The sequence below is a fragment of the Pyrus communis genome, chromosome 15, assembly GCF_041283825.1.
Source record: "Pyrus communis isolate YQ-2024b chromosome 15, ASM4128382v1, whole genome shotgun sequence".
NCBI classification, from domain to species: domain Eukaryota; kingdom Viridiplantae; phylum Streptophyta; class Magnoliopsida; order Rosales; family Rosaceae; genus Pyrus; species Pyrus communis.
This window is the reverse complement of record NC_142579.1, coordinates 28,624,136-28,648,090: the sequence shown is the minus strand read 5'-3', so window position 1 is coordinate 28,648,090 and position 23,955 is coordinate 28,624,136. Positions and strand designations below refer to the sequence as shown.

The following is a 23,955-nucleotide window of genomic DNA, read 5'->3' as shown; positions in this document are numbered from 1 at the left end:
AATATATATATAATGTTTTTTTATATATATAAATGTACAAAATTTCTGGTCATAGATCTTTGTATTTTGCTAGACGATATATGTATAATGTATTCGGGTCTGTATTATCGATGCGTCTCTCTTTCCTCATAGCGCAACGACTCAGTGAGAGAGGAGAGTGAAAGAGGAGATAGAGACTCGTCATTGTTATTCTGAGGACGACTCAGTTGCCCAATACTTTGGCGTCTCGTCTCGAACCGTTTGAAAGCACAGTGACGCACAATATCGAATGCTACCACCACCGATTCACTTCGACTTCTTCACCACCTCCTCCACCAAACCACCATTTCTCTCTCTTCCATCTCCCTCATATACCCTTTAACTCTCTTGGGATTCTCTGTCCTCCTTTCTCTCTCTTCCCAATACGGGCGCAGATTGCCATTGCTGCGTGCTTTTCATTTCTGGGGTTGCCCCAAATCGATTTACCCCAATTGGGATTTTGTATTTTCCGATTTGAGCATCTGGGTTATCATCGTCGTCGTCCCCATGGCTGCCTCCTCTGTTGCATCTCCGCTCTGCACGTGGCTGGTGGCCGCTTGCATGTCGGTCACGTGCGACAGGGACTGCTCCGCCAGGCCATCTATGCTCAGCTCCTCCCGGAGGCGGCCGAAATGCGCCGGAAGAAGGAGGCTGCCGTCCAAATGTAGTAGCTTTAGTGGCGAATTCCAGAAGGGCCTAATTTCTGCGTTCAGTGGATCCAGCATTCAGGGCCTCATGAGCTCCTGCTTGGCTTTCGAGCCCTGCGATGAGTACTACAGCTCAAAGGGGTTATCTTCTTTGGGATGCAATGGGCTTTCATCACTGTTTGGATCCAATCGAAGGCAGAGGCGATTTAATGGAGCCTCCTACTCTGGTAATTGTGTTTTTTGATTGTTTTTGACATGTTCAAAGTTAAATTATTATTCTTGTGATTGTTTGTTTTATCAGAACATGCTGATTGTGTGCTGTTTTTACTTTTGAAAAAAAAAAAAAAAAAAGATTATTTGGAATCTGGGCATGTATTTTGTGTGCGTGTTTTTTGGGCTTTTTAGCCAAAATGGTACTTGAGATTAGCATAAACATTGAAAATCGATAGTAGTCCCTGCGTTTTGTCCACCCTAAATCACCGTAAATCATTCTAGTCCTGTCAATATCCTCGTTAAATTGTGAAAGTCAGGATCACTTTTATCGATTTTCATTGTCAGTGACCAAAAAGGAGATATGTTAATCACAGAGACTATTTTGGCTGAAAAACCTTTTTTCAATTATATATTCTGGAATTTCACTTTATTCTTGCTATGCAGTATGATTTATTTGAAGTTGGTTATGTTGGTATACCAAATGTTGTTGGAAAGAGAGGAAAAAGTTTTCCATGCTGTTCTGCCTTCTTTTCTATTGGAATTACAGTTGCCAAAAAATAAACAATGGTTTTAATAGTAAAGTATTCTAGTTGGACTCATTGATTCAGAGCATCTCCATTCGCAACTGTTGAGTGATTCATGATTATACTAGCCACGAACTTTAGTTTACAAAGAATAAGGAATAGAATATCTTGTTACTGAAGAAGTTTTATGTATTGGACCAGGAAAGAGAGGAAAGATTTATTATTTACGTTGGTGTGAATGTATATAGAATGATTTTCCGTTGCCTTGTAGATCTTTGAGGACTCTAACTTCGGTTTTTCCATCAATGTATAAGTAAAAATATTCTTTGACATGCATGACATCTTCATTTGTTTTAAATCATTGTTATTGGTGGAAATATAGGAGAAACCATGGCTGTAGCTGTGCAACCTACTGAAGAGTTAACAAAACAGAAGAAACCTTTAACAAGACAGAGGCGAGTGGTTGTGACAGGAATGAGTGTGGTGACCCCACTCGGTCATGATTCTGATGTCTTCTACAATAATTTGCTTGAGGGAGTTAGTGGCATAAGTGAGATAGAAGCTTTTGATTGTACCCAGTTTCCAACGGTGACTAATTTACTAAACCTCCCTTCAAATTGTTGTTTTCTCAGTACTATGTTCTTACTTCTCTTTATTTTCTTTAGAGGATAGGTGGTGAGATCAAGTCTTTCTCAACGGACGGATGGGTAACACCAAAGTTTTCTAGAAGAATGGATAAGTTCATGCTTTATTTGCTTACTGCTGGAAAGAAAGCCTTAGCAGATGCTGGAATCACAGAAGAAGTCCTGGAAACATTAGATAAAGCAAAATGTGGGGTTTTGATTGGCTCAGCAATGGGTGGCATGAAGGTACCTCAGTGTTCTGTGCCTTAATATTATGTACACTTTTTTCAGAACATTGAAAAATCTTTCTACTGGTTTGTCTTCAATTTGATGTTTTTAGCAAGCATGGTTTAGAGTTTGTAATGTTATGTCACATCTTCCAAATGTCATTTTCGATGGAGATGCACGAAAACTAGTTTTTTTTTTTAATTTCAGAACTGGACTTGTTTATGTTATCTATTTGTTTATTTAAGACAGTGTATCAGTATCTCTCTCCTGTAGTAAAACATCTTGTAAACTCAAAAGATTCTTTTCGCAAAATTAAATTCGAAGCCAGATAGTCTCACAGTGACCTACAAAATTTGCCTCTGGAACAAGATCTGATGTATTTTCATCACTTCAGTCATTTCTGATAAATCCATTTTGTGTTTGATATCGAACAGGTCTTCAATGATGCAATTGAAGCTTTACGGGTTTCCTATAAGAAGATGAACCCTTTCTGTGTACCTTTCGCAACTACAAATATGGGTTCTGCCATGTTGGCAATTGATCTGGTGAGATTACAATATATATGCGTATATATATTATCGATGCAATACTCTTACAATTCGTGATGGCTGCTGAGATTTTATACTTGTCCTTTTAACTGCAGTTTACTTTTTACGCTTGCAGGGCTGGATGGGCCCAAACTATTCAATCTCTACTGCTTGTGCTACAAGCAACTTCTGTATTTTGAATTCAGCAAATCATATCATTAGAGGCGAAGCAGTAAGTATTCTGCTAATCATATTAAGTGGTAGAGTTTAGATGCAAAATATTGTCCTACAACATGAAGTAATTTAGTGGTAGTTTCGATGCAAAATTGAAAATAATGATATCTGATGAACGATCTTTAAGTAGTATATAATAACTAATTTACAATTTTCTTTGAAATCTTATGCAGGACCTTATGCTCTGTGGTGGTTCAGATTCAGTGATGATACCTATTGGTATTGCTCCCATTCCTTGCAGATGTTATTTCTGTCTTATTTTTACTCTGAGTTGAACGTAATTTTTAATAATCTTTTTCGTATGCTATCACTGCAGGATTGGGAGGCTTTGTGGCATGCAGAGCACTGTCACAAAGAAACAATGATCCGACTAAAGCATCACGCCCTTGGGATAGTGTAATGTGACCAATAACTATGCTAGAGTCATTTATTCTTTTATTTCCACTGATTGGTTATATGATGAAACTTTCGTATATTCCTAAGAACAAGAATGGTAAAAATCACTAGAAGGGCATGTCATATATTGGTTATCACAATGTAAATTTGTGTTGGAATCTAGTCAGCTTTATTGAAATGATATGTTGTAATTTATAACTAAACCTAGTCATCTATTAAGCTTGAGATTTGAGTTTCTTTGTTTTAGAAACGTTTAACAAGTGCAAAGGTACTCCATTGCGAAAGAAAATGTTTGGAACTGCAATCATTGTTTCTTACTAACATGTCGACTTACATAGTAGTGCTTTTAACAAAATCTTGTTTTGGTTATTGGACAGAATCGTGATGGCTTTGTTATGGGGGAAGGAGCTGGCGTTTTGCTTCTAGAAGAGTTAGAACATGCTAAGGTATTTTCTAAATCTATGACCTTGGCAATGGTACTTGGGTTGTCTGTCTGGGTATTCTTTCTCTTTCTGTGGGATCACATAGTCTGTAGGGTTGTAGGTGCAAAGTCTTTAGGGACATTCTGTATACTGTGGTTCCCTCGAGTTAATCCATATCATGCTTTCTGTTACTTTTTTTGTACTGTGTTGAGTGATTATGGTCAGTTGAGCTTGCTGCTACCCCTATAGTAGTCTCACACGCATTTTCTAATCATTCATTTCTATCTTACTATGTGATATGGTGTTTCTGTATAAATGCTTCTTTAGAAAGTTTAATTCATCGATGTTTATTTTCTTACAGAAAAGAGGTGCAACTATTTATGCAGAATTCCTTGGTGGAAGCTTCACATGTGATGCTTACCACATGACTGAGCCACACCCTGATGGTAATATGCTTTACCTTTGGAAATATCACTCCTACATTTCTCTTGTTCTTTTTGTTGAGCTATGGAAACAAGAAAGTTTTTGGCAACTTGTTTCTGTTGATCTATTAGAGGTTCATTATGGAAGAACATTACGTGGAAATATTTGTATGAATAATGTCGTTATAGCATTTTTTGTGTGAATAATTTTATCCACCTTGCACTTTGTTTCGTCAAATTACATCAAATGCTGGAATTTGAAATTTTTATTAATGTCCTTGGAAACAGGGGCCGGGGTTATTCTCTGCATAGAAAAGGCTTTAGAGCAGTCTGGGGTGTCTAGGGAAGATGTTAATTACATTAATGCACATGCTACATCCACACCAGCCGGAGATCTCAAGGAGTATAATGCTCTCATTCATTGTTTTGGCCAGAACCCTGAGGTAACAACAACACATTACATTCGTCATCTGTTTTCTTAATTCCTGTATTTCCATGTTCAATGAGATCATTATGTTTTACAGTTGAGAGTGAACTCTACAAAATCCATGATTGGTCACCTACTAGGAGCAGCTGGTGCTGTAGAAGCTGTTGCAGCAGTACAGGTAACTTGATGTTTTCAACTTGGAAAAACTGTAATATTTGTAGACCTTATATTTGAAGACCAAATACAGTTCTTTGGTTTGAAGTGTAGTTCTTGACATGTTATCTTCTTTTTGGGTAGGCAATACGAACTGGGTGGATACATCCAAATATCAATCTGGAAAACCCAGATGAGGGTGTGGTATGTTGTCTTCCGTTCCCTGATAATGTCCAATGAAAGTATATTTGGAGTCCTCTAATTCTGTCAGCACATGAATGCAGGATACAAAACTACTAGTGGGTCCAAAGAAAGAGAGGCTGGACGTTAAGGTGGCATTGTCTAACTCATTTGGGTTCGGTGGCCACAACTCATCGGTCTTGTTTGCCCCATACCAGTAGAAACACAGATCTAGTGTGCTACTCCAACCTTTGCTGCAATCTTACTGAAGGTATGTTCGCATACTGCCACCTTTTTTTAGAACTTAGAAGGATTGTACTATGTAAACAAATCAAGCAAAGTGTGGGTATTTCTTTTAAAAAATAGTAGTCTGAAACATAAACCTGTAGTATCGTGATTATTTGTCTGAGTTAATGTCTTTCAACTTGAAATCAACATATGTAGAACGGTTACGAGCAGAGTCACGTATTTCTTCAACAATGAAATCAATGATATCTGTCTTTCGTATATTTTGCTTGAAAATTAAGCAGAAGCCGTTATTTACAGATGGGACTGAATCGACATTGAAGTACTTCATCTTGTGTATGGTTGGATAGATTGCGGCTATGAAAACTGAATCGCTCGAGAAGATTGTTGAGGTGGCCCCTAAGTAGGAAATATTAAGAGCTCACCCAATGGTTAACAAGAAATACTTTTGCTTCTTATTATTAGAGACTTTCCCTTTCGATAGCCACAGTAGCTTTTGATCCTTTTATGTGCTGCTGCTAGTCATTGAACCACCGCTGCGGCAATGGTTGCCTTGCCTTGTTTGATTTTGGTATTCTGTACAACTGGTTGGCTCATCAGATGATTGTAATGAAATTTAGTTTGCAGTTGCATGACTTTACGTTTTTCGAATTCCGAACTACTTGTATCGTTTTTCGAATTCCGAACTACTTGTATCTTGATTCCAAATTTTATACTTGGATTGGGACCTGTTCGAGCGTCTTTATAATGTCCATACACTCATTTATGGCGAAGCGATATTCTATTCTAACCTACACGTTCCTTGTTCGCCATCGCGATCCATCACTATGTATGTTCATGTTAATTGGCAAGCAGTATCAACATATTCAATAAAATTTGTGGAAAAAAAAGTTCCACGAAAAGTGATTTCAAAATTCAAACATAAAATGGTCGCTTAGCTCTATTCAGTGGAGCAAATAGTAATCAATGAATCAAGAAAAGGTTTATATATTTCTCTTGAATGTGTTGATCCAAGTTGAAGAGGTTCTTCACCTTGTTTTCTTCTTGCCGCCTCCTTTCTTCTGAACCCGCCCTTTAAACTTCGAGCCTTTAGCGGAGAGGATAGCCGAGGCACTCTGCCCTTCGAGCTTCTTCGTCATTTTCACCACACTCGATATTCCTTTTCTCGCGGCTGCCCTATGCTCTGGTCTGCGGCTCATCATTTTCCGATCAAGTGGCCAATATGCATATGGTTCAAGCTTGTCCTTCCTCTTCAAATCCCCACCAGCCTTCTTGCTGGCGTACTCTATGCCGGTGGCAGCCCACCCAGACTCTGATGTCTTCCTGCGTTTTTGTGTCTTCTTTGAGTTTACAGACAAGTGACTATCCGCTTCGCTTCTTGCATCATAATCAGGTTCGGATGGCTTTTCCTTGTACGGTTCTGCTTCGTTGCGGATTATTAGGCGCCCATCAGGGTCTATCTCTGGCCCATCATCCGACTCCATCTTTCGCTTTAAACTCTCAGATGACCTGAGTGCAGACCTAGTTCTTTGCCGATCAAGCAGATCAAGTGGCTCATCCTCTAGCTGATCAAGCAACTTCTTATTATTTGTTCTTCTGTAATACAAACAATTGTGTTGGTTCATTTCGGCCGATCCAGATTGTGTTGTTGATCATATTATTTTTTAACATTTCTGGACAATCAGATATGATCCAACGAACACTTCTAGCTACCAAGATCATGAATAATGCAAAGTGTAACTCTCTAAACACGTAAACACTGCAACATGAACGTCAACAACAACCTACCGTAATGAAGATGATTTGGATTTGAGCTGTGTGGACGCCTTGCCACGTCTGCCCGACACTGTTTTGGCATCCATATAATCTGCACCGCTATCCTCAGTTTCCTCATCATCAAAATCAGAAAATATTTTTGTATGGTTCCACCTGCTTAGCCTGAAAAGAAGATGGAAAATAACAGAATGTTAGAGAACATGAAGTAATATTAAAAACTACATATATCTCAAAAAATGAAAGTTAAAAAATGAGATGTAAAAGTTCCACCAGCACATACGCACATGTGTGATGTGTATTTACAATAAAAATACATGTGCACCGTGCGAATTGTGCTCGTGCATGTATTTAACTTTTAAATTATGAAAGAGTGAGACCTGGATGTAGTTGCTTTGGACACTTGAGATCTAGCTTCCTCAGATTTAGAACCCAGCTTCCTCTCTTTTCGTTCCTTCAGCTGTATTCACAAGAAAAGGGGAAGATCAGAAACAAGTGGTGAGTACCCCTGGAAAATTTTCAATCTAGCAAGATGCCTCTCAACAAACCTTCCGTATGTTTGTAAGTAGTTTCATATGCTCTTGCGGCATCACAGCCTTAACAGCATCAAGCCCACATTTCTTGATGAGCATTTCTAGAAGCAGCTTAACCTGAAGAAAAAAAAAATCGAGTTTGAAAAGCAAGTGATGAGAATTATGGGGAAATTCATCAAAACCAACTGAACTCAACCATATTGAGGAGGAAACAACCTTGGCTTTGAAGTGGCTTTTAGTAGCATCTTGCCACTTCAGCAAGCCTTCCACCATGCTTTTCAAGTGCAACTGCAACCCCTCAGCTTGTGATTTGGCTACTAATACTTTCAACAAACCCAAATTAGCCTGCAAAAAGGAAATAACAAATAAGTCAACGAATTATCAACTATCAAGCAGTTCACTTAAGTAACTGAATAACTCCGAAATGCTGATCTAAACGAGAGGGGAACAAACTTTAATTATTTCTTTGTTCTTTCTCTGAAGGAGGAGAAATGTGGATGGGAGCAAATTGCTAGCACTTGAAACAAGGTCAGAAAATTCATAAGCCAACCGAGCTAAACCCTTCATTGCAGCACTGATCATATGAGGAGTTTCACCAGCTAGCCCCCCAGCTACCTGTGACCATAAGATCAACCTTAGACATGCTGCAAATTTATTTAATTTCTGCTTTCCCACAGGACCAATTATTGCCAAAAGACTATCAGTTAAAAACTGATGCAGTCTGAAACAATATTCAGTACCATGTTAAAAAATTGCAGCAGGTTTTCTCTCTTCCCGCCAGTCTCCTCGTCTCCACAAGCATGGCCAATTTGGACAAGGATGTCATAAGCTCTATTTCTTGTTTTCTTGTTAGCCTGCATTGAGAAAGAAAACCATTGGTAGCACTTCATATAAATGAACAAATTCTGAAGCTGCAGAATGCAAGATCTTCTTGCTCTTTAAGTGCAAGAATTAGATTCTTTCAGGAAATTAAAAACTAAGTAAGAAACCAGGTTGAAGCTGCTAAACCACTTTACCTCTTTAAGCGCAAGAATTATTTCTGTCAGGAAAGAACTTATGATGTCATGCTGCATCTGCTCAGTGTCGCTCTACAAAAAGATTCAAGTTCTTAAGCATGGAATGGCATACATGTGAATTTTTTTCCCTACATCAAACTTTGTTCCTAAGATTCAAATAATGAATTCTACACGTAGTAATACGATTTGGCAAATCAATATGTTTATGCATACCCTTGAAACATGGACTACTAGGAGGTACAAGCAGTCAAGTCTGTGCCGTTTAGCTGAAAAATGGCATGAAGGAAGTACTTCAATCATAATATCAGACAATTCCTTGCGCTTCGATGAAAGAAACCAATCACAGTCCTGACCATACATCCAGCAACAAGATCCATAAGTAAAAGAGATGAGCAAAGAAACAAAAAAACCACCATAACATGGATAGAAGACGGCTCAGCAGCAGATAATTCCAGAAAATTATATGAGTGCCCTTGTAACCATGTCTTCTTTAACTAATACATTAGCAGTGAAGCAAACGACTTTGAACCGGTAAACCATGTTTCCAAATATTCCACTGACTGGTGATAATAATTCAAGTACAGTGCAAAAGCATTAATAAAGATAATCCCTAACATCCAAATCATACAAATCCTTAACTTTTGCATACCCTGAGAATGATTGAAAGAACTTTGTATGCCTTCTTTTGTATCAATCCTTCATTATCCTGAAGTCATGAAGCCCATAGTTAGTAACTAAGGCAATATTTCCTTTTACCAAGCATTTCTAGATCCTCTTAAAAACAAAGTAAATAACCAGATGGAGGAGAAAGATTTCCAAACCTGCAATGCAGTCTTTATTGCACTAAATAAAACATCAACCTCTTTAGCATCCAAACCAGGTAAAAGTGAGACTGCCAAATCAAATAGTTGTGCCCTGCAGTTAAGATGGAAGAGAATTAATGTCAGGTCAGACATCCTGCTAAGAGAGAGACGTGATAACTCTACTGTGAAATTGAAGAACTAAACATCATAGAAGGAAAAAAAATGATGTACCGCATGGTATTAGAATCTCTAGAGCTTTCTGCTTTCCTGGCCTCTTCAGTAACCTTCAAAAGCTTCACCAATGTACTTCTAAAATACCTAGACACAACTTCTTTATCTGATATTGAAGCAAACTCACCAATTGTGGACTGTAAAGGTGGAAACATAATTATTCACAACTTCACAAAACACTATTCATGAAAAAGTAATCAACGAATTTTGCATTGAAAGTACAAAGTACAAACACGTATCTAACCAAAAATGTATTCCTAAGTAGAAAATTGAACCCAATATGAAAAAGTACAAGTTCATTAGGGGAAGCAGAGGGGACAGAGGTGCAAATGTATCCAAAAGATCAAAGGGAAGTCAAAAGAAAGAAAAAAAAAAAGACTGAAAAGGATGATATTGTAAAAAAGGGATGCAGCTTATACAGTGAGCCAATTCCATTTTGTTCTTGTGCCTTTATTGCTCAATTATGTTTAAGTTCTTTGAATGTTCACTACGAGGTATCTAACACATTTAGGTAAAAAGATAACTCCCCTCTGCCTCTCTCTCTTATAAAAAATGTGTCATGGTTTTAACGAGGATAGGCATGATTTGTAGGGAAACAGCATTTGTTACACCAGTAGGATATGTGTACTATACAAAAATCAATGTGGATTTGACATTCTTGTCATGTATTTTGCAGAACAAATAAACAAAACACATGTAACCTCAGTATGCTTAAGTACCTGCAAACAGCCTGCATCATCTTTTGTGGTATTCAAGAAAACACCGGATAGAACAGGTAGTAACTTGCGTGCAGATGACTTGAGTACGCTCATGTTACCTTCTGTAACTTCAGGGGTATAATTGGCCATAGCTCTATGTCTGGCGCTGCCTAATTCACTATCAGACAGATCATTCACTTCCACAATTTTCTTATTTTGTTGAACAAGAATCTGCAAGCTCAAGCATATTATCCCACGAATCTCAGGTTCATCCTGAAGGGCACTGCACAAGGCTTGCTCTAGATCCTTGAAACTTTCAGCAGCATCAGAAGCATAGTTGCAAAAGGAAGGTAACAGTGACCACAAAGCGTGTACAAGCGCATCTGAACTCCTTGATGAAACAATACGTCCTTGTGACTCCAGCTGCAAATTATAGCACATAACTAAAAAATTCCATCTGGAATAAACAACTAGCATTCCATCAGTATGATCTGTTCAATACCTTTTTAGATTTCTCCTTTATCATTCCAACCATACCCAAAATTGACTCCGTAAAGAAGCTCAAACGTGCACCAATTGTATACTGCTTCAGTATTGGAAAGAGCCAAACATTCACCTGACTTAGGTCTTCAGCCTCCAAATTAAGAGGTAGAAGACCTAAAAATGTTTCAGGTCCCATTGCAACAAGAGCCGATCCAAAGCATTCATGCAACTATATATTAATAAATTCATTATATTAGTAAATGTCGCACTAATTGAGAGTAAACATTACTAAACAAAGACAAAACCACACAAAAAGCTTCCAAATAATCTTTAAAAAAATGAACTGAGTTTGACTTGCAGCCTAAAAAACTTGTAAATGATGATGGTGGACATAGTAATATTAATATGTTAAACACTGAATAATATAGGAAAGACCTGTTTCCTGAAAGGGAAATCTTCATCAGGTAACTTCTCCATTTCCTCCAAGCTCTTCATCGCGCCCCTCATGAAATAAGAAGAGTATACCCCTGCATGATAACAGTTGTTATACCTCTGATATCAAATGGAGATAATAAGTGCATGGTAACAGAAAAATAAATCAGTTAAAAACAAGAGGAAACAATCAGATGCATCAAATTTTAAAAGTAATACCAAGTTTATCAAACATTGCTGAGACAACTTGAAATGCAAGGTCCCAGACACCTGCGTAGTGATAACCAAGTAAGCTTTCAATAGTAGCACACACTTTTTCAATTATAGTTGGCCCAGACTTCCTTGCATCATTTTTTGCATTCATTACAATCTGGTCAACTCCCTGTTTGACCAAGCTTTCATCAATGCAAGCACGAATGAGACTCTTAAATGTGTCCGCTGCTGCGTGTATAGCCTCTTCATGCTCAGATGCCAACACATCTGCCAAAATCAAAGAAACACAACAGAACTTTTTGAGTTCTGCTTTCTAGAATGGAACAGATAAAAAGGGACTTAGATGAAGATTTCTTTAACTAATAAGAAGGTAAAATGTACGCAACTAAAGTCAGTGGACGACAAAACACTACATACCTTTGAGTGCATTGAATACAAGAGGGAGTTTAACTACACATATTTGCCTATTAAGGGAATAAACTTTCGCCATTCCAGTACCAAGCAAGCGAGCTGTAAATGTCATGCCATCCACAGATGTCTCATTCGTAGAGACAGAAAGAGCTAATGAGCATAATAGATCGAGCAACACTTCAAGAGAAACATCTGTTGATGGATTGAGACAAAGTATATTCAAACTGTCTGTTATGCGCTTTGTAACAAGTGGTTGGCGCAGTTCCAGAAGAGTTTTGTAGTACTTGAGGACGTTGGTTTTGTACTTGATTGACATAAGAAACAGACACTCTTTCAGAGCATCCAAAACATACAAGACCTCTTGGGCTCCCTTGGGTCCTTCACTCGCATCTGCCCTTGACCCACCGGCAAGCAGAAGAAACCTTTCAAATAAGTTAGTTATCCCTTCACTTGCGGGGGCAAGGAGCGGTGTTCCTTGAAAACTTTGCAGCACATCGCGAAGACACAAATGTGATTGTCTTCTCACCTGTTTCCGAATCCAATTGCAATACATTCAAGTACATGGAACAGAATCAAAATCTGAATCAATTATAACAATCGACATTACCAAAATATGCAACAATTGTGCCGTAACGTCATTTAATAAACCTCAAATTCATCGAATTTATATAGTAAATGACCGAAGCAATCTGAATTCTATCATGAACAATCAACAATAACGACAAGAACTCAAAGGCAAATAAAATGTGAGAAACTCACCTTCGGGCGAGAATCCGTAACGAAACTCAATAGGAATCCATACAATTGAGAGGCATCAGACCAGTTGACGCGGCCTCTGACAATGAGCAAATGCGATATACATTTCAATCCCGAGACGGCGGCACCCACCGTCAACGACGGCGACCGAAGAACACGGACCAAGAGCTCCGATAAGAACTCGCTCTTCTTCACGAGAATCCCCACCGATACTTTCTGAAAGACAATGGAGAGAATCGTGAGGAGGGCGTCGATCACGTGACCGGGTGGGTCTGGCTGGGAGGCGAGGCCGTCGAGGGACGAGCACGTGAAGCCGAGGTATGCGACGGGAGTCGAAGGGAGGTTCTTGTCTTTGAGCTCCTGGGCCATGGCGCCGACGGCGGCACAGAGGTGGTGGTGGTCTTCGCGCGTGGAGCTGCTGAAGCGCGTGAAGATTGAGGCGCAGATGTCGTCATCGTCGCTTAGAGGGAGGGAGTGGACGTCGTCCACTTCGATGCCTTCCATGTTTGGGCGGGTGTTTTGGGGAGTTGCAGAAAAACCCTAGCTTCGATGGTTCTTCGGTTTTTTTGCCCACCTCTCAGCACTGGCTAGGGTTTTAGGGAGACAGCTGAGGGCGAAGAAGGTGACCGTTAAGTCGCGGATTTACGGGTCGAGGTTTTAGTTAAGCTTCTGGGAACCAGGTGGCCCAGTTGTGGCGGGTTCGGATGGGTCACTGAGTTCGTAAGCGCGACCGACACTTGTTACATCTTTGGACTCAACGGGCCCGTCACCAAAAGATGATATATATTCCGTCTGGGCCGGTTCGGAAGTATTGACCCGAATTTAACTCTATTCTTCCGAATTTTATAGTCAAGGACTCAAGCGAGAAGAGATGTTATTCCTACTCCAATGTCTTATCTTTTCACCCACCTTTTAATGACTTTTTTTTATTACAAATTTGTCCATTTGTAAAATGACTAATAAGGACCTTAGTTACCCTCTTTTGCATTATTATTTTTCTTTATAAAAAATAAAAAAGAAAAGTTTGAGTTTGATAACTCTTTAGACTATTTGTCTTCCTTAAACCCTAACTCATCCTTCCCATCTCTCATCCTTTTCATCTCTTTTCATTCAGAGAAAGTAAAAAGAATGAACTTAGAAGATGACATTTTTATGGAAGAAGCAGAGGATTATGTTTCCATCAAAGAGGTAAAAGAATAATTTTTTGTGTGCAATTTGTTAGGATTTAAACATTTGCCTTTCTGGGTTTTTATTTTACATGCAATTGATGAAAGTTTTAATTATCGGATAAATACAAATGTATTAGGTCTTGTAACTATCACTTTTGTGTCTCATGTTACACAGCCCGCTTTCAGAAATCGATCAGACAATTCAACAGCACGGCAACTCGAACTTGAATCATTCATCAAATCGATTCCTATTTGAATGTGTTGTATCTACGATTTCGTATTTCGTTGCCGTACAATTTGGCAATAATGTATAGTGTATCATGATCAATCGAACTAGAAACATGAAGCATGGTGTTGTAATTAACTTGACTAAACTCAATTCGATAAAACAACGAAAACGTGAATCAATTAGAAAAATAAAACCACATGACTTGAGAAACGATGAAAGTGCAGCATAGATAGATGAGTTGGAAAAAAAAAAAAAAAAAAATATATATATATATATATATATATATATATATATATATATATATATAAAGGATTATTTTAGGAATAATAGTGGGTGGGGAGATAACATTTTAATTTTTTTAACTTTTTATAGTGGGTGTAAATATAATGTGGGTGGGGAAATAAAACAACCAGGTGTATCTAACAACTCTCTTATTTTATCGTCAAGTGAAGAGAAAGATAGAAAAATGATGACAATAATAATACTGATACATGAAGGTAATGCTTCCAAAATTTAGTTGGTAAAATTAGGGTAGTGCCATCCACGTACTTCCTTTTATTTCTCACACACCTTTGTTAATTTTTGTTTATTGATCTTCTTCAAGTCTTTCAATTCAACGGCTAAAAAATGATAGATGTGTGTAAAAAATAAAAATGGATGTGTGGATAGCGTGAAATTATTTATGAATTATGACCCCCTGCACAATTTTCACAATTTTTGGACATGCGGTGTTGAGGAATGAGGGTGGTTGTTTGATGGAACAAAACATATTTTAAGGTAAATGGAGGTAAAACGTGGGGTATTTATGGGGATCACAAGACAAACTATCTAATAAGTTGATAGTTTTCGTACGGGTTGTCTTATGCAACAAGTCTCTAACAGGTTGTCACATGGGACAGTCCCACAAATTTTCGTGGATCATAGGATCTTTTAATCACGATCATAAAAAATATCTTAACCACCAAAGAAATCTAGTATTTATCGCAAATAATTATTTCAAAAGAAAGTAAGATGTTGATAAGTAAAATATCCAGAACTTTTAGAGTAATTTAAACCCAGACAACAATATCATAAACTGATTTTGTATATGTGTAGCTTCATTACTACACTCATTAATATCATACGTACAATAACAGTACGATGCCAACTGCGGCATGGACTGACACTGATAACCATAATGACAGAATTACAGCCGCCATCATCAGATCATCATCAAGGTCCAGATCTGGGCCGTCTGCGGCTCTTGTCGAGGCGATTGATCAGGTACAGCGCGTTGCTCGTAACCCTAGCCGCATTCGTTATCTTCCGCTTCACATCCGCGCCCTTGGCCTTCACATTCGCCTCCTGAATCCCATCGAGACACGTCTCGTCATCCGTCAGGGCAGCGCTCAGCCACGTCTGGGCATTGCTCATCTGGAACCGAAACGTCTCCTTCCGGAGGTGGTGCAGCTCGGCGAGCGTCTCGCTCAGCTCGTCCACCGACGACGACATCAGGTCCACGCAGTCGCCGATCGCCGAGCGCTGCAGCTTCGTCCCCTTGAAGGAGGCGGAGAGCTGGGCGAGGAAGCCGGAGACGCGGCGTGCGCGGGCGAGGCTAACGTTCACGGCGGCCTGGGCGAGGTCGCCCGGGGTCTTGGCGGGGCCGGCGTAGTTGGATAGAGTGCGGAGGCAGATTTTGGGGTAAGTGGCGTGGCGACATGATGAACGGACGATATTTGATGCTGGGTGGTGTTTCCGTGTGGCGGAGGCGGAGTACAGCGAGCAGAAGAGGAGGACGAGGAAAGGGAGAAGAGAGAGTAGGAGAAGACGCATCGTGTAGGTGGCGGGTAGGGTTTTCCGGCGATGGGTATAAAGAGTAAAAGAGTGGAGGTGAGCAGAGTAAAGATTGAAGAGTGTGGAATTAATCTGTGGAGGTCTGGTCGCTGGGAGGGGTGAGAGGTTGGGTATATATAAGGGGTGTGTGTAGTGAACCAGTGATAGTGGGAAAGTAAACGGGCAAATCTCCGTTTTAGACTAGGAATGTTTAAAATTAGGTTAGCTTTTGCCTTTGTCTCGTAACTCGATTGGATGTATTTTTAAAATAGCTAAAAAAACTTTTAGAGAAAATATTTTTGGGTTCTAAAAACATTTTAAGTATTTTCTGCAAGAAACACCAGTTATATGATTCTTCCAGGAAGCACTTTTAAGTGATTTTTCAGGATTTACCTGCATTTTTACTAATGATTCGTTCAACAAATATTTTCACCAAAAGCGCTTTTAGTTATTTTAAAAGCACATCCAAATGAATCTTTAATAGTTTAATACAAAACATAGATTACGTTAATGTTTTTAAACTAAACTGCTTTAACAGAAGAAAATATAGAAAGGAAACAAAGAATAGTGACGTTCATATTTTCCTGCCCGATCAAGGAATGACTAAAATAACTTTTTGCATATAGCGTCGTTCGATAACTCACTCGGGACATTCGAAGATATATTTTTATCGTTTGACAATTTCCTTAGTTGTGTAATCTTCTTTCTAATATGAGCTTTGGTTTTTCTTGTTTTTCTTTGTATTGATTCCATCTAGGTATATTCTTCTCCATCACATCTTAATGGTCACTTCATTTGTTTAGGAATCATTAACCTGTATTGCTATTCCTTATTCACAGAGGATAAACAACCCAAAACGCTCTTCTTTTTTTTCAACGTACATCATTATCAAAGAAAAATAAGAACATCATTCATTAGGAATACAATGCAGTGATTACAAATGCAACAAAAAGATAATACAAAATTTACCCCATATAACCTTAAATCTAACCAAACGGAATGATAACACTCATAAAGACAAAATCTTGCATCACTTTCTTAATAACTTGCAAAAGACGACGCTCATTCGATAGAAAAGCCCTACTATGAGACATCACGGAGATGTCTTCATAGTCCCTTGCCAAAAAAAAAAAAAAAACAAACAAACAACGAAACCACAACCAAAACAAAACAAAACAAAATAATTATACAACACAAAATAAACTCTTCAAAGATACGATTCCTTAATCACGGGAGACCCGCATCTAACTAACAAGAAAGATAAACTCACAATGCCTAAACCCAATGAGCCAGTTGGACCTAACACCATCAAGACTCGCAAGGTAAACATCCTACCATCATCTGAAGAATTTACAACGACAATAAAACATGATAGTGAACCCCCAAACCACTGCAACAACCCCACAAACGAAAGACCACACCACCCTTTGATGATCTTCAAATTGTCATAACCTTACCATGAAGCACCTCTAACAAACGTGAGCTTCTTCCCATAATCCTTGCCAAAAGTATAAACCACAAAACCACCGCTTCAAATTTGAACAACAAATATCACTTTTAAAATCCGAAGTTGAGTAATAAGTTATTACCGCAACTAAAACTCTCATCCTCAACTATAAAAACTCTCCTCGACAAAACAAGCAAAAAATTATGACTTTTCTCTTGGCGTCTGAGTATCAAACTCTTCCTCCTTCCTTTTCCGTTATGGTACGTTTCCTTTCCCTATCTCGTTTTACTTTGTATTGATACCGTCTCCTGTACCAAGAGAAGAATACGTCACTATCTAGTTATTAGTCTTCTCCATCACATCTTAATCGTCACTAAATCGTTGAAATTTTTTATTTTTTATTTCAAAAACCTACCCATGATTCCACTCTCTAATATTGTTCTTGAATTTAAAGATGAAGAAATTATTGTTGAAGAAATTATTTTAAGTTTCAACCACTTCCTATAATTCAACCAACCCAATGTCTACATTGTCCACGTAGAGATTTCCATCACCAGACTATGTACTATTTTAGAATGATAAATTAAATGGCACTATTGCTATTTTTGTAGTGCTCAGGTGTATTTTCTTGTTTATGGAATAGTCCTTACCAACAATGAAGATCAAACTAACACTCAAACCGACATTGACAGCTATAACGAGTGCTTTTGTAAGACGCACTTCTGTTTATATAAATTCCTTAAACCCAATTAAATTGCATTTTTTGTGTTTTCTTCAATTAACTTTACATTTTTATCTCAAACGTTATATCATGAATGGTTTTGATTTTTTCAAAAATCGTTTTTTTTTTTACAAAACGATAGTATTTACACTAAGGGAGAGGATGTGGGCTTAGTCTTACAATGGGCTAGCTAGCAAAACGTGGTTCAAATTCGCCTTTAGCGAAAATCAAACCTAAAACCTCTTACTTAGAAGTGAAAAACATTTTTAAGCTTTCTAAAAACACTAACAAACAAATATTAGTTATTTCACACATGTAATAAGGAATTTAAGCGCCCCGATTTGTGGCTATTTTGGCTAGTGTTGGGGACCGGTGAAGGAGATCCAAATAAATGCCCCGGTAGAATAGCTCACCTTTCAGCCCATCACTAACCAACTAAAATATGCAAACGTGTATTTATTAACCAATAACCAAAGCCACCAATTTATTTTCAAGTTTGTAACCAAGTGGTATTCAATACGTGAGGGGACCACACGAAGACGGATATCCTATTTCTCGGGGACATATATCGTCGGCGACGTCTCCAAACCAATCATAAATAACTGAGAGTCGTCCACCAACACGTAAACAACAAGACCTAGAATGGTTTAACCCTGCAAGAAACGTTGGCGTAAAACTTTTATTTTTATTTATAAATATATATATATATATATTTTTTTTATGTTGCGTGTTCATTAATCATGCTGATCGTTTAAAGACGTCAATATTTATTTATTGAAATAAGTTTGGCGAGAAAACGTTGTCAATGAGACTTCACAACTAATTATTTGATGTGTTAAAGATTAATGAGATGTACTAGAATTCGAAAAGCTTCGTATTTGCACGAAAGAATGTGATGGGGTGGTGGGAGTTTGGTGGGGAAACATGGGAGTCTGGGACCCTTGATTTATCAGGAATTGTTTGCTGAATTCCGATAAGAAACGGAACCTTGTGAGCCCAGCAGAGCAGCATTCCCAAGAAATTCGACATGTAAGTGCTGAAAGTTCTGAAACAAAGCATGTGAATTGCAGTCTGGAATCCGCTATAAAAATTCCTACCCCACTCTTTAAATTGCACTATGTTTATAAATTATATATATAATATGTCAATATCTGTTCTTCAAAAAAAAATAAAAATGTCAATATCTTAGGGCTTGTTTGTAACTAATTTTAAAATAATTAAAAACGTTTTTTGTGAAATTATTTTTGAATTCCAAAACCACATGAAGTTCTTCTTGCAAAAAACATATAATTGGTGCTTCTTGCAGAAAATACTTCAAGTACTTTTTCAAGATTCATTTGCATTTTTACTAAAAATTGGTTTCAAAAACACTTTTGAAGAAAGTGCTTTCATCATTTTAAAAACAATTTCAAACTAGCCCTTATTTAATTGATAAACACATTATGCACTGTCAATTTCTGTAAGAAATTTCATCAAACTTGTCTTCGCAAGTTTTGGTAAACACAAGCTAACCAAAACTCGTGGGGATAAGAAGTTTAGAGATGAAATGTAGAGAACCTGTGGGAAAGAAATTCTATATGTACTAAAACCCGTGGAGAAATCAATGTAGCTTAGTAACGGTGCATTTCCAGTTTTACACCCGCTTATTTCAACTTCGCCCCGTTTGCTTCCTTCTTCTGTGCTCCCTCCTCGTGTAATATGCCAAACCTTCATCTTCAACTCGACCTCCCCCTTCACCAACTCCCTCCGGTCCCTTTTCTCTATAAATTGTAATCACCGCCACCACCAGTTCACTCAAACTTTGTCTATAAAGACTCTCTAAATGCACAAGAATTGAGATTTTTGTATCATCAACAACAAAGACATGAAAGTTATTGCAAGAAAGCAGATTATCTGACAAAGAGGAGGTTTTCTTGGATTCTCATCGTCTCTTGGGCCACCACCTCCACCTTCATTTCCAGGTGCCTTTTTAGGACCTGATGTTGAACAGAAAACACCTCTCGATGGCAGTGATGCCAACCGAAAGTATTGCAACTTTCCCATTCAACGTTGCCACGTTGAAGGCAATAACGACGTGGAAATTTTTGATACCGCCGAAGTCAAGCAAGAAATCAATGGCTTCTCCCGCAGAAAAAGCATTTTTCTCTCCCTCTCTTTTACAGCCAGAGAAGCCATTGATTTCCTGCTTGGCTTCGACAGTGTCTTCAAAAATTTCTCTGCCATTGTTGCCTTCAACATGGCGACGTTGAATGGGAAAGTTCCATTATCGAGGGGTGTATTCTGTTCAATATTATGGGGTCCGTAAAAAGTCACCCTGAAAATGAAGGTGGTGTTGGTGGTGACCCAAGAGACGATGGAAATCCAAGAAACCTCCTTTTTTTAGGTTATCTTTTTTCTTGCTATTATTTTCGATGTCTTTTGCTGTTGATCATGCAAAAATCTCAATTCTCACGACTAAAGCTTGTAAGCACAAGGCCATATTAGATGACTTGTATGTCTGAGACTCTGAATTGCGGTTACTAAACTTGTGATTGCAAGAGAGAGAAAATTGTTTATTGGGCTGGCAATCTGCCGAGGAAAAAAAAAATTCACGAAAAATTATATTCTCCCATCACACTAATTATGTTTCTGGAATGAATGTTTGAAACAACTGTGATCTTTTGTCAATGCAATTCTGACCTTTTAAGTTTCAAGACTTTCTGAAAAGCTTAGTATTTGTGAAAATAATGCAAGTGTTTTTTTGTGCAAAAAATTATTTTTTATTTATTTATTTTTTATTGGTTTTCACCTGATAAAATCGTTTGACAGCACCAGGGTACCAGCTACATACCAGGAGGCCCAGTTCAAAATATGTGGCGTGTGAGTTGTTTGATAAAAGGCAGAGTGAACATAGGACAATACTTGCGTTTCACAAAACAGTTGATATAATTATTGAGTATATTGTCACTTAGTATCACGGTATAATAATATTTCTCATCACTTGTAAGTATGAGGTATTAGGTTTGATTCTCACCAAAGACGATACTGACCAAAACTAGGGAGTGGAAAAAAAGAATGCGCTCCACGCGCGCGATAGGAAAGAACGCAAAACTTTCATTCTCGCGACCTATGGTCCTCTAACGGCGCCGGAGCTTCATCCGTGCAGAACGGAGGCAAGCAAAAGCAAAGTGGGTTGCGACCTAGGATCTCTCGACTATGTGAGATTGTTCTATTGGAAGGGAGACGGTGCGGCAACTTTTGGGTATTATTGCAGCAATTTTTGGAAATAGTGGGAAGATTTTTTGGAGTATGCTATGATAAATCATGTCAAATCTGTTTGAGGGTGCTAGGGCAAATTCTTGTCCATGGGCTTTTGCCATGGTTTCAAATTCCGCTCCTCTTCCCCGAAATTCGAATCCACCATCTATGAAGGCCAGGACCTTTGCGTCAATTGTCACGGATTCTATTCAGCGTATTAACATGAGTCAACTCCCAATTCCCATCATACGCGGCAACTAAATTTCTGTTAAAATTAGCGAAGATTTGTACCAACAACAATTGCAATCCTTCCGTACCAATTTAATTGGTCATTTATTGTACAACCCCTTTAAAGACTGCAGAGCTCAAATCATCCCTCGAGGCTTTATGGAGGCCAATCGCGTCGTGGCTTCTTTCCCAATCCCACTTGGGAAAGGTTATTTTGATATCCATTTCAATACTGAAGATGACAAGAGGAGGAAATGGGGAGGTGGAACTTGCACGTTACCGAATGGAAATTTTCATTTATCAGAATGGCAACAAGATTTTAATCCAAATGACATTGCACCTCCTACACATGCTTAATTTTGGATTCGAATATATGGGCTTAGCTAGGATTATTGGCATCCACGCCACCTTCTTGAAATTGCAAGGGGAGTGAGTACTCCTTTGCAACTTGATAAGGCCACGAAGGAGCGCCAGTTTGGATATTATGCTCGTGCTTTGGTTGATGTGGATCTAGCTGTTTACCTCCCTTCCTTCATCATGGTGGAGTGTGAGGGTCATAGTTTTCCCATTGATATAGTTTATGAAAAATTGCCTGAAAAATGTAACCGTTGTGGAATCTTAGGACATACCATTGATCGTTGTCGTTACCATAAGAAGAAAAATGTGGCAATGGATTCCCAGCCTTCTCTAGTGGCAGGACGAAAGGTAAATAACAAAACAGAGTATTGGGTTATTCAAGACCCAAAAAGAAATGAATGTGTTGATCTGATAGTTGTTGATAAGATGCAACCTATTGAAGAAGTAAATCATGTCCATTCATCATCTCCAATGGAGTTGAACTCTCTTCTTGTTCAGGAACCAGACAATCAACTTGCAGGTATAGCAAATGAAATAATTGAATCAATGGCCAATGAGTCCATCAATTTAGTGGCTGATTTAGTGGTGAATAAGCCAATGGAAATGACTAAGCCAACTGTGGGTGCTTTGATTAGTAAGCCAACTGGGAAAGCATTGCAGAATAAGCAACGAAAAAAATGTAATTGGGGATGACTCGGAGTTTGACGAGGCTATCACCCCTCATTCTCAACGTTTTGAAGTTAATTATGGCGATTTGGGTACCAATGTTGGTCAGCTTGTGTGCCAGGATTCCTCTCCTAGTTCTTCTGATCTTCAAGAAGGTGCTAAAATTTGTGATATTGTTAATGAAAATATTTCTAAAGAAGTTAGGGAACCCTATCCAACTCGCTCTAGGGTCCCCACAGAACAACTTGATTTGTGAAGATTCTTTTTTGGAATGCCCGAGGAATGGGGAATGATCCCATGAAACAGGTTCTAAGAAGAATGGTTCAAGCATCGTCTATATTTAATCAGTATTTTTGAACCTTTTATTCAATTAAATTCTATTAAATTTCTTTTTGGCGATCTTTACGTTTGTTTCCAGTTGCGGTTACTGACAAGGGTGACCTACGACCAAATATTTGGTTGCTTTGTGATCAAGTCATCCAACCTTCTATTTTATTGGCAACCACTCAACAAATCACTATTTCTTATACCTTGGATTATGTCAGTTGTGTTATCACTTGGGTTTATGAAAAAACGACAATTATTGAAAAGCGTTAGTTGTGGCAAGACATGTGATTTATCAAATCCTCTTTTGTTAATGGTCCATGGCTAGTTCTAGGGGATTTTAATTGTATTTTAGGCACTCATGAAAAAAGGGGTGGGGTTCTACCCAAGACTATTTCTTGTTCTGATTTTCAAGAGATGTCTTCAACTTGTGATTTGCTTCATTTACCCACAAAAAGATTGCCATACACTAGGACGAATAGAAGAGGAATAAAAAATCAAGTGGAAATGAGATTGGACCGTTGCCTTGGTAACTTTCAGCGGATTGATGCGTGGTCTTTGTTTGAATGTTCCACTTTACCTCGTATATCTTTTGATCACTGTCCTTTTCTTGTTTCTTTCTTAAAGTTAACAATCACTCCAAAGGCTCCGTTTCGGTTTCATAGTATGTGGTTGGATCATCATGATTTTTTTCCCTAGTTGAGGATGTTTAGAAGTCTTCTGATTTTTATGGTTGTCCAATGTATGTGCTTGGTGCCAAGCTTCGTGTGCTTAAGTCTCGCATAAAAGTTTGGAACAAGTCGGTTTTCGAGGATGTTAATATGAATGTTGATAGAGCTTTCGATGCTTTGGATGAAATTCAAAAGGAAATTTCCAGCTTGGGTCCTTCAGAAGAAAGGTTTACAAAGGAGGATAATGCATCTCTATGCCTGCAAAAGGCTCTCATTGCATAGGAAAAATTTTACTGTGACAAATCTCGCATTAAATGGCTTTCTGAAGGGGATAATAATACCTCTTTTTTCTATTCCATGATTAAAATTAGGAAACTTCATCAGTCACTGGCAGTTATGAGAGATGGTAATAGGGTTCTTGATAATCAGATGGATATTAGTCAACATGTTGTTACTTATTTTCAAGATCTTTCTTCTGCAGATAG

General features: G+C 38.3%; 3 protein-coding genes and 1 pseudogene across 4 annotated transcripts; 2 read left to right on the top strand and 2 right to left on the bottom strand.

The window, feature by feature from the left end:
• Positions 1-34: 34 nt before the first annotated feature.
• On the top strand, positions 35-5,989 carry LOC137719396 (3-oxoacyl-[acyl-carrier-protein] synthase II, chloroplastic). 2 transcript variants are annotated; one of them, XM_068458439.2, is made up of 14 exons: positions 35-892; positions 1,785-1,990; positions 2,068-2,271; positions 2,688-2,798; positions 2,917-3,012; positions 3,188-3,233; positions 3,331-3,410; positions 3,788-3,856; positions 4,194-4,278; positions 4,543-4,697; positions 4,779-4,859; positions 4,979-5,038; positions 5,119-5,285; positions 5,561-5,989. In XM_068458439.2, exons 1-13 carry the CDS (start codon positions 526-528, stop codon positions 5,233-5,235), a joined length of 1,677 nt encoding a protein of 558 aa, XP_068314540.2. In that variant the 5' UTR covers positions 35-525; the 3' UTR covers positions 5,236-5,285; positions 5,561-5,989. The 2 variants fall into 2 exon arrangements, with proteins under 2 accessions (XP_068314540.2, XP_068314546.2); XM_068458445.2 differs by having other exon boundaries at positions 52-892; positions 5,545-5,989.
• A 115-nt stretch (positions 5,990-6,104) lies between these two features.
• Positions 6,105-13,359, bottom strand: LOC137719384 (uncharacterized). The gene is made up of 18 exons (XM_068458430.2): positions 12,613-13,359; positions 11,860-12,379; positions 11,449-11,709; positions 11,233-11,324; positions 10,817-11,026; positions 10,336-10,737; positions 9,617-9,753; positions 9,404-9,497; positions 9,232-9,288; positions 8,796-8,930; positions 8,583-8,654; positions 8,307-8,420; positions 8,020-8,181; positions 7,783-7,911; positions 7,582-7,683; positions 7,414-7,493; positions 7,049-7,198; positions 6,105-6,856 (listed from the first exon to the last, which is right to left on the bottom strand). Exons 1-18 carry the CDS (start codon positions 13,111-13,113, stop codon positions 6,289-6,291), a joined length of 3,786 nt encoding a protein of 1,261 aa, XP_068314531.2. The 5' UTR covers positions 13,114-13,359; the 3' UTR covers positions 6,105-6,288.
• Positions 13,360-15,025: 1,666 nt separating this feature from the next.
• Positions 15,026-16,959, bottom strand: LOC137715400 (pectinesterase inhibitor 3). The gene has a single exon (XM_068454724.2). It carries the CDS (start codon positions 15,817-15,819, stop codon positions 15,220-15,222), a length of 600 nt encoding a protein of 199 aa, XP_068310825.2. The 5' UTR covers positions 15,820-16,959; the 3' UTR covers positions 15,026-15,219.
• Positions 16,960-21,290: 4,331 nt separating this feature from the next.
• LOC148690823 (uncharacterized) lies at positions 21,291-22,502 on the top strand (annotated as a pseudogene).
• The last annotated feature ends 1,453 nt before the right edge of the window (positions 22,503-23,955 follow it).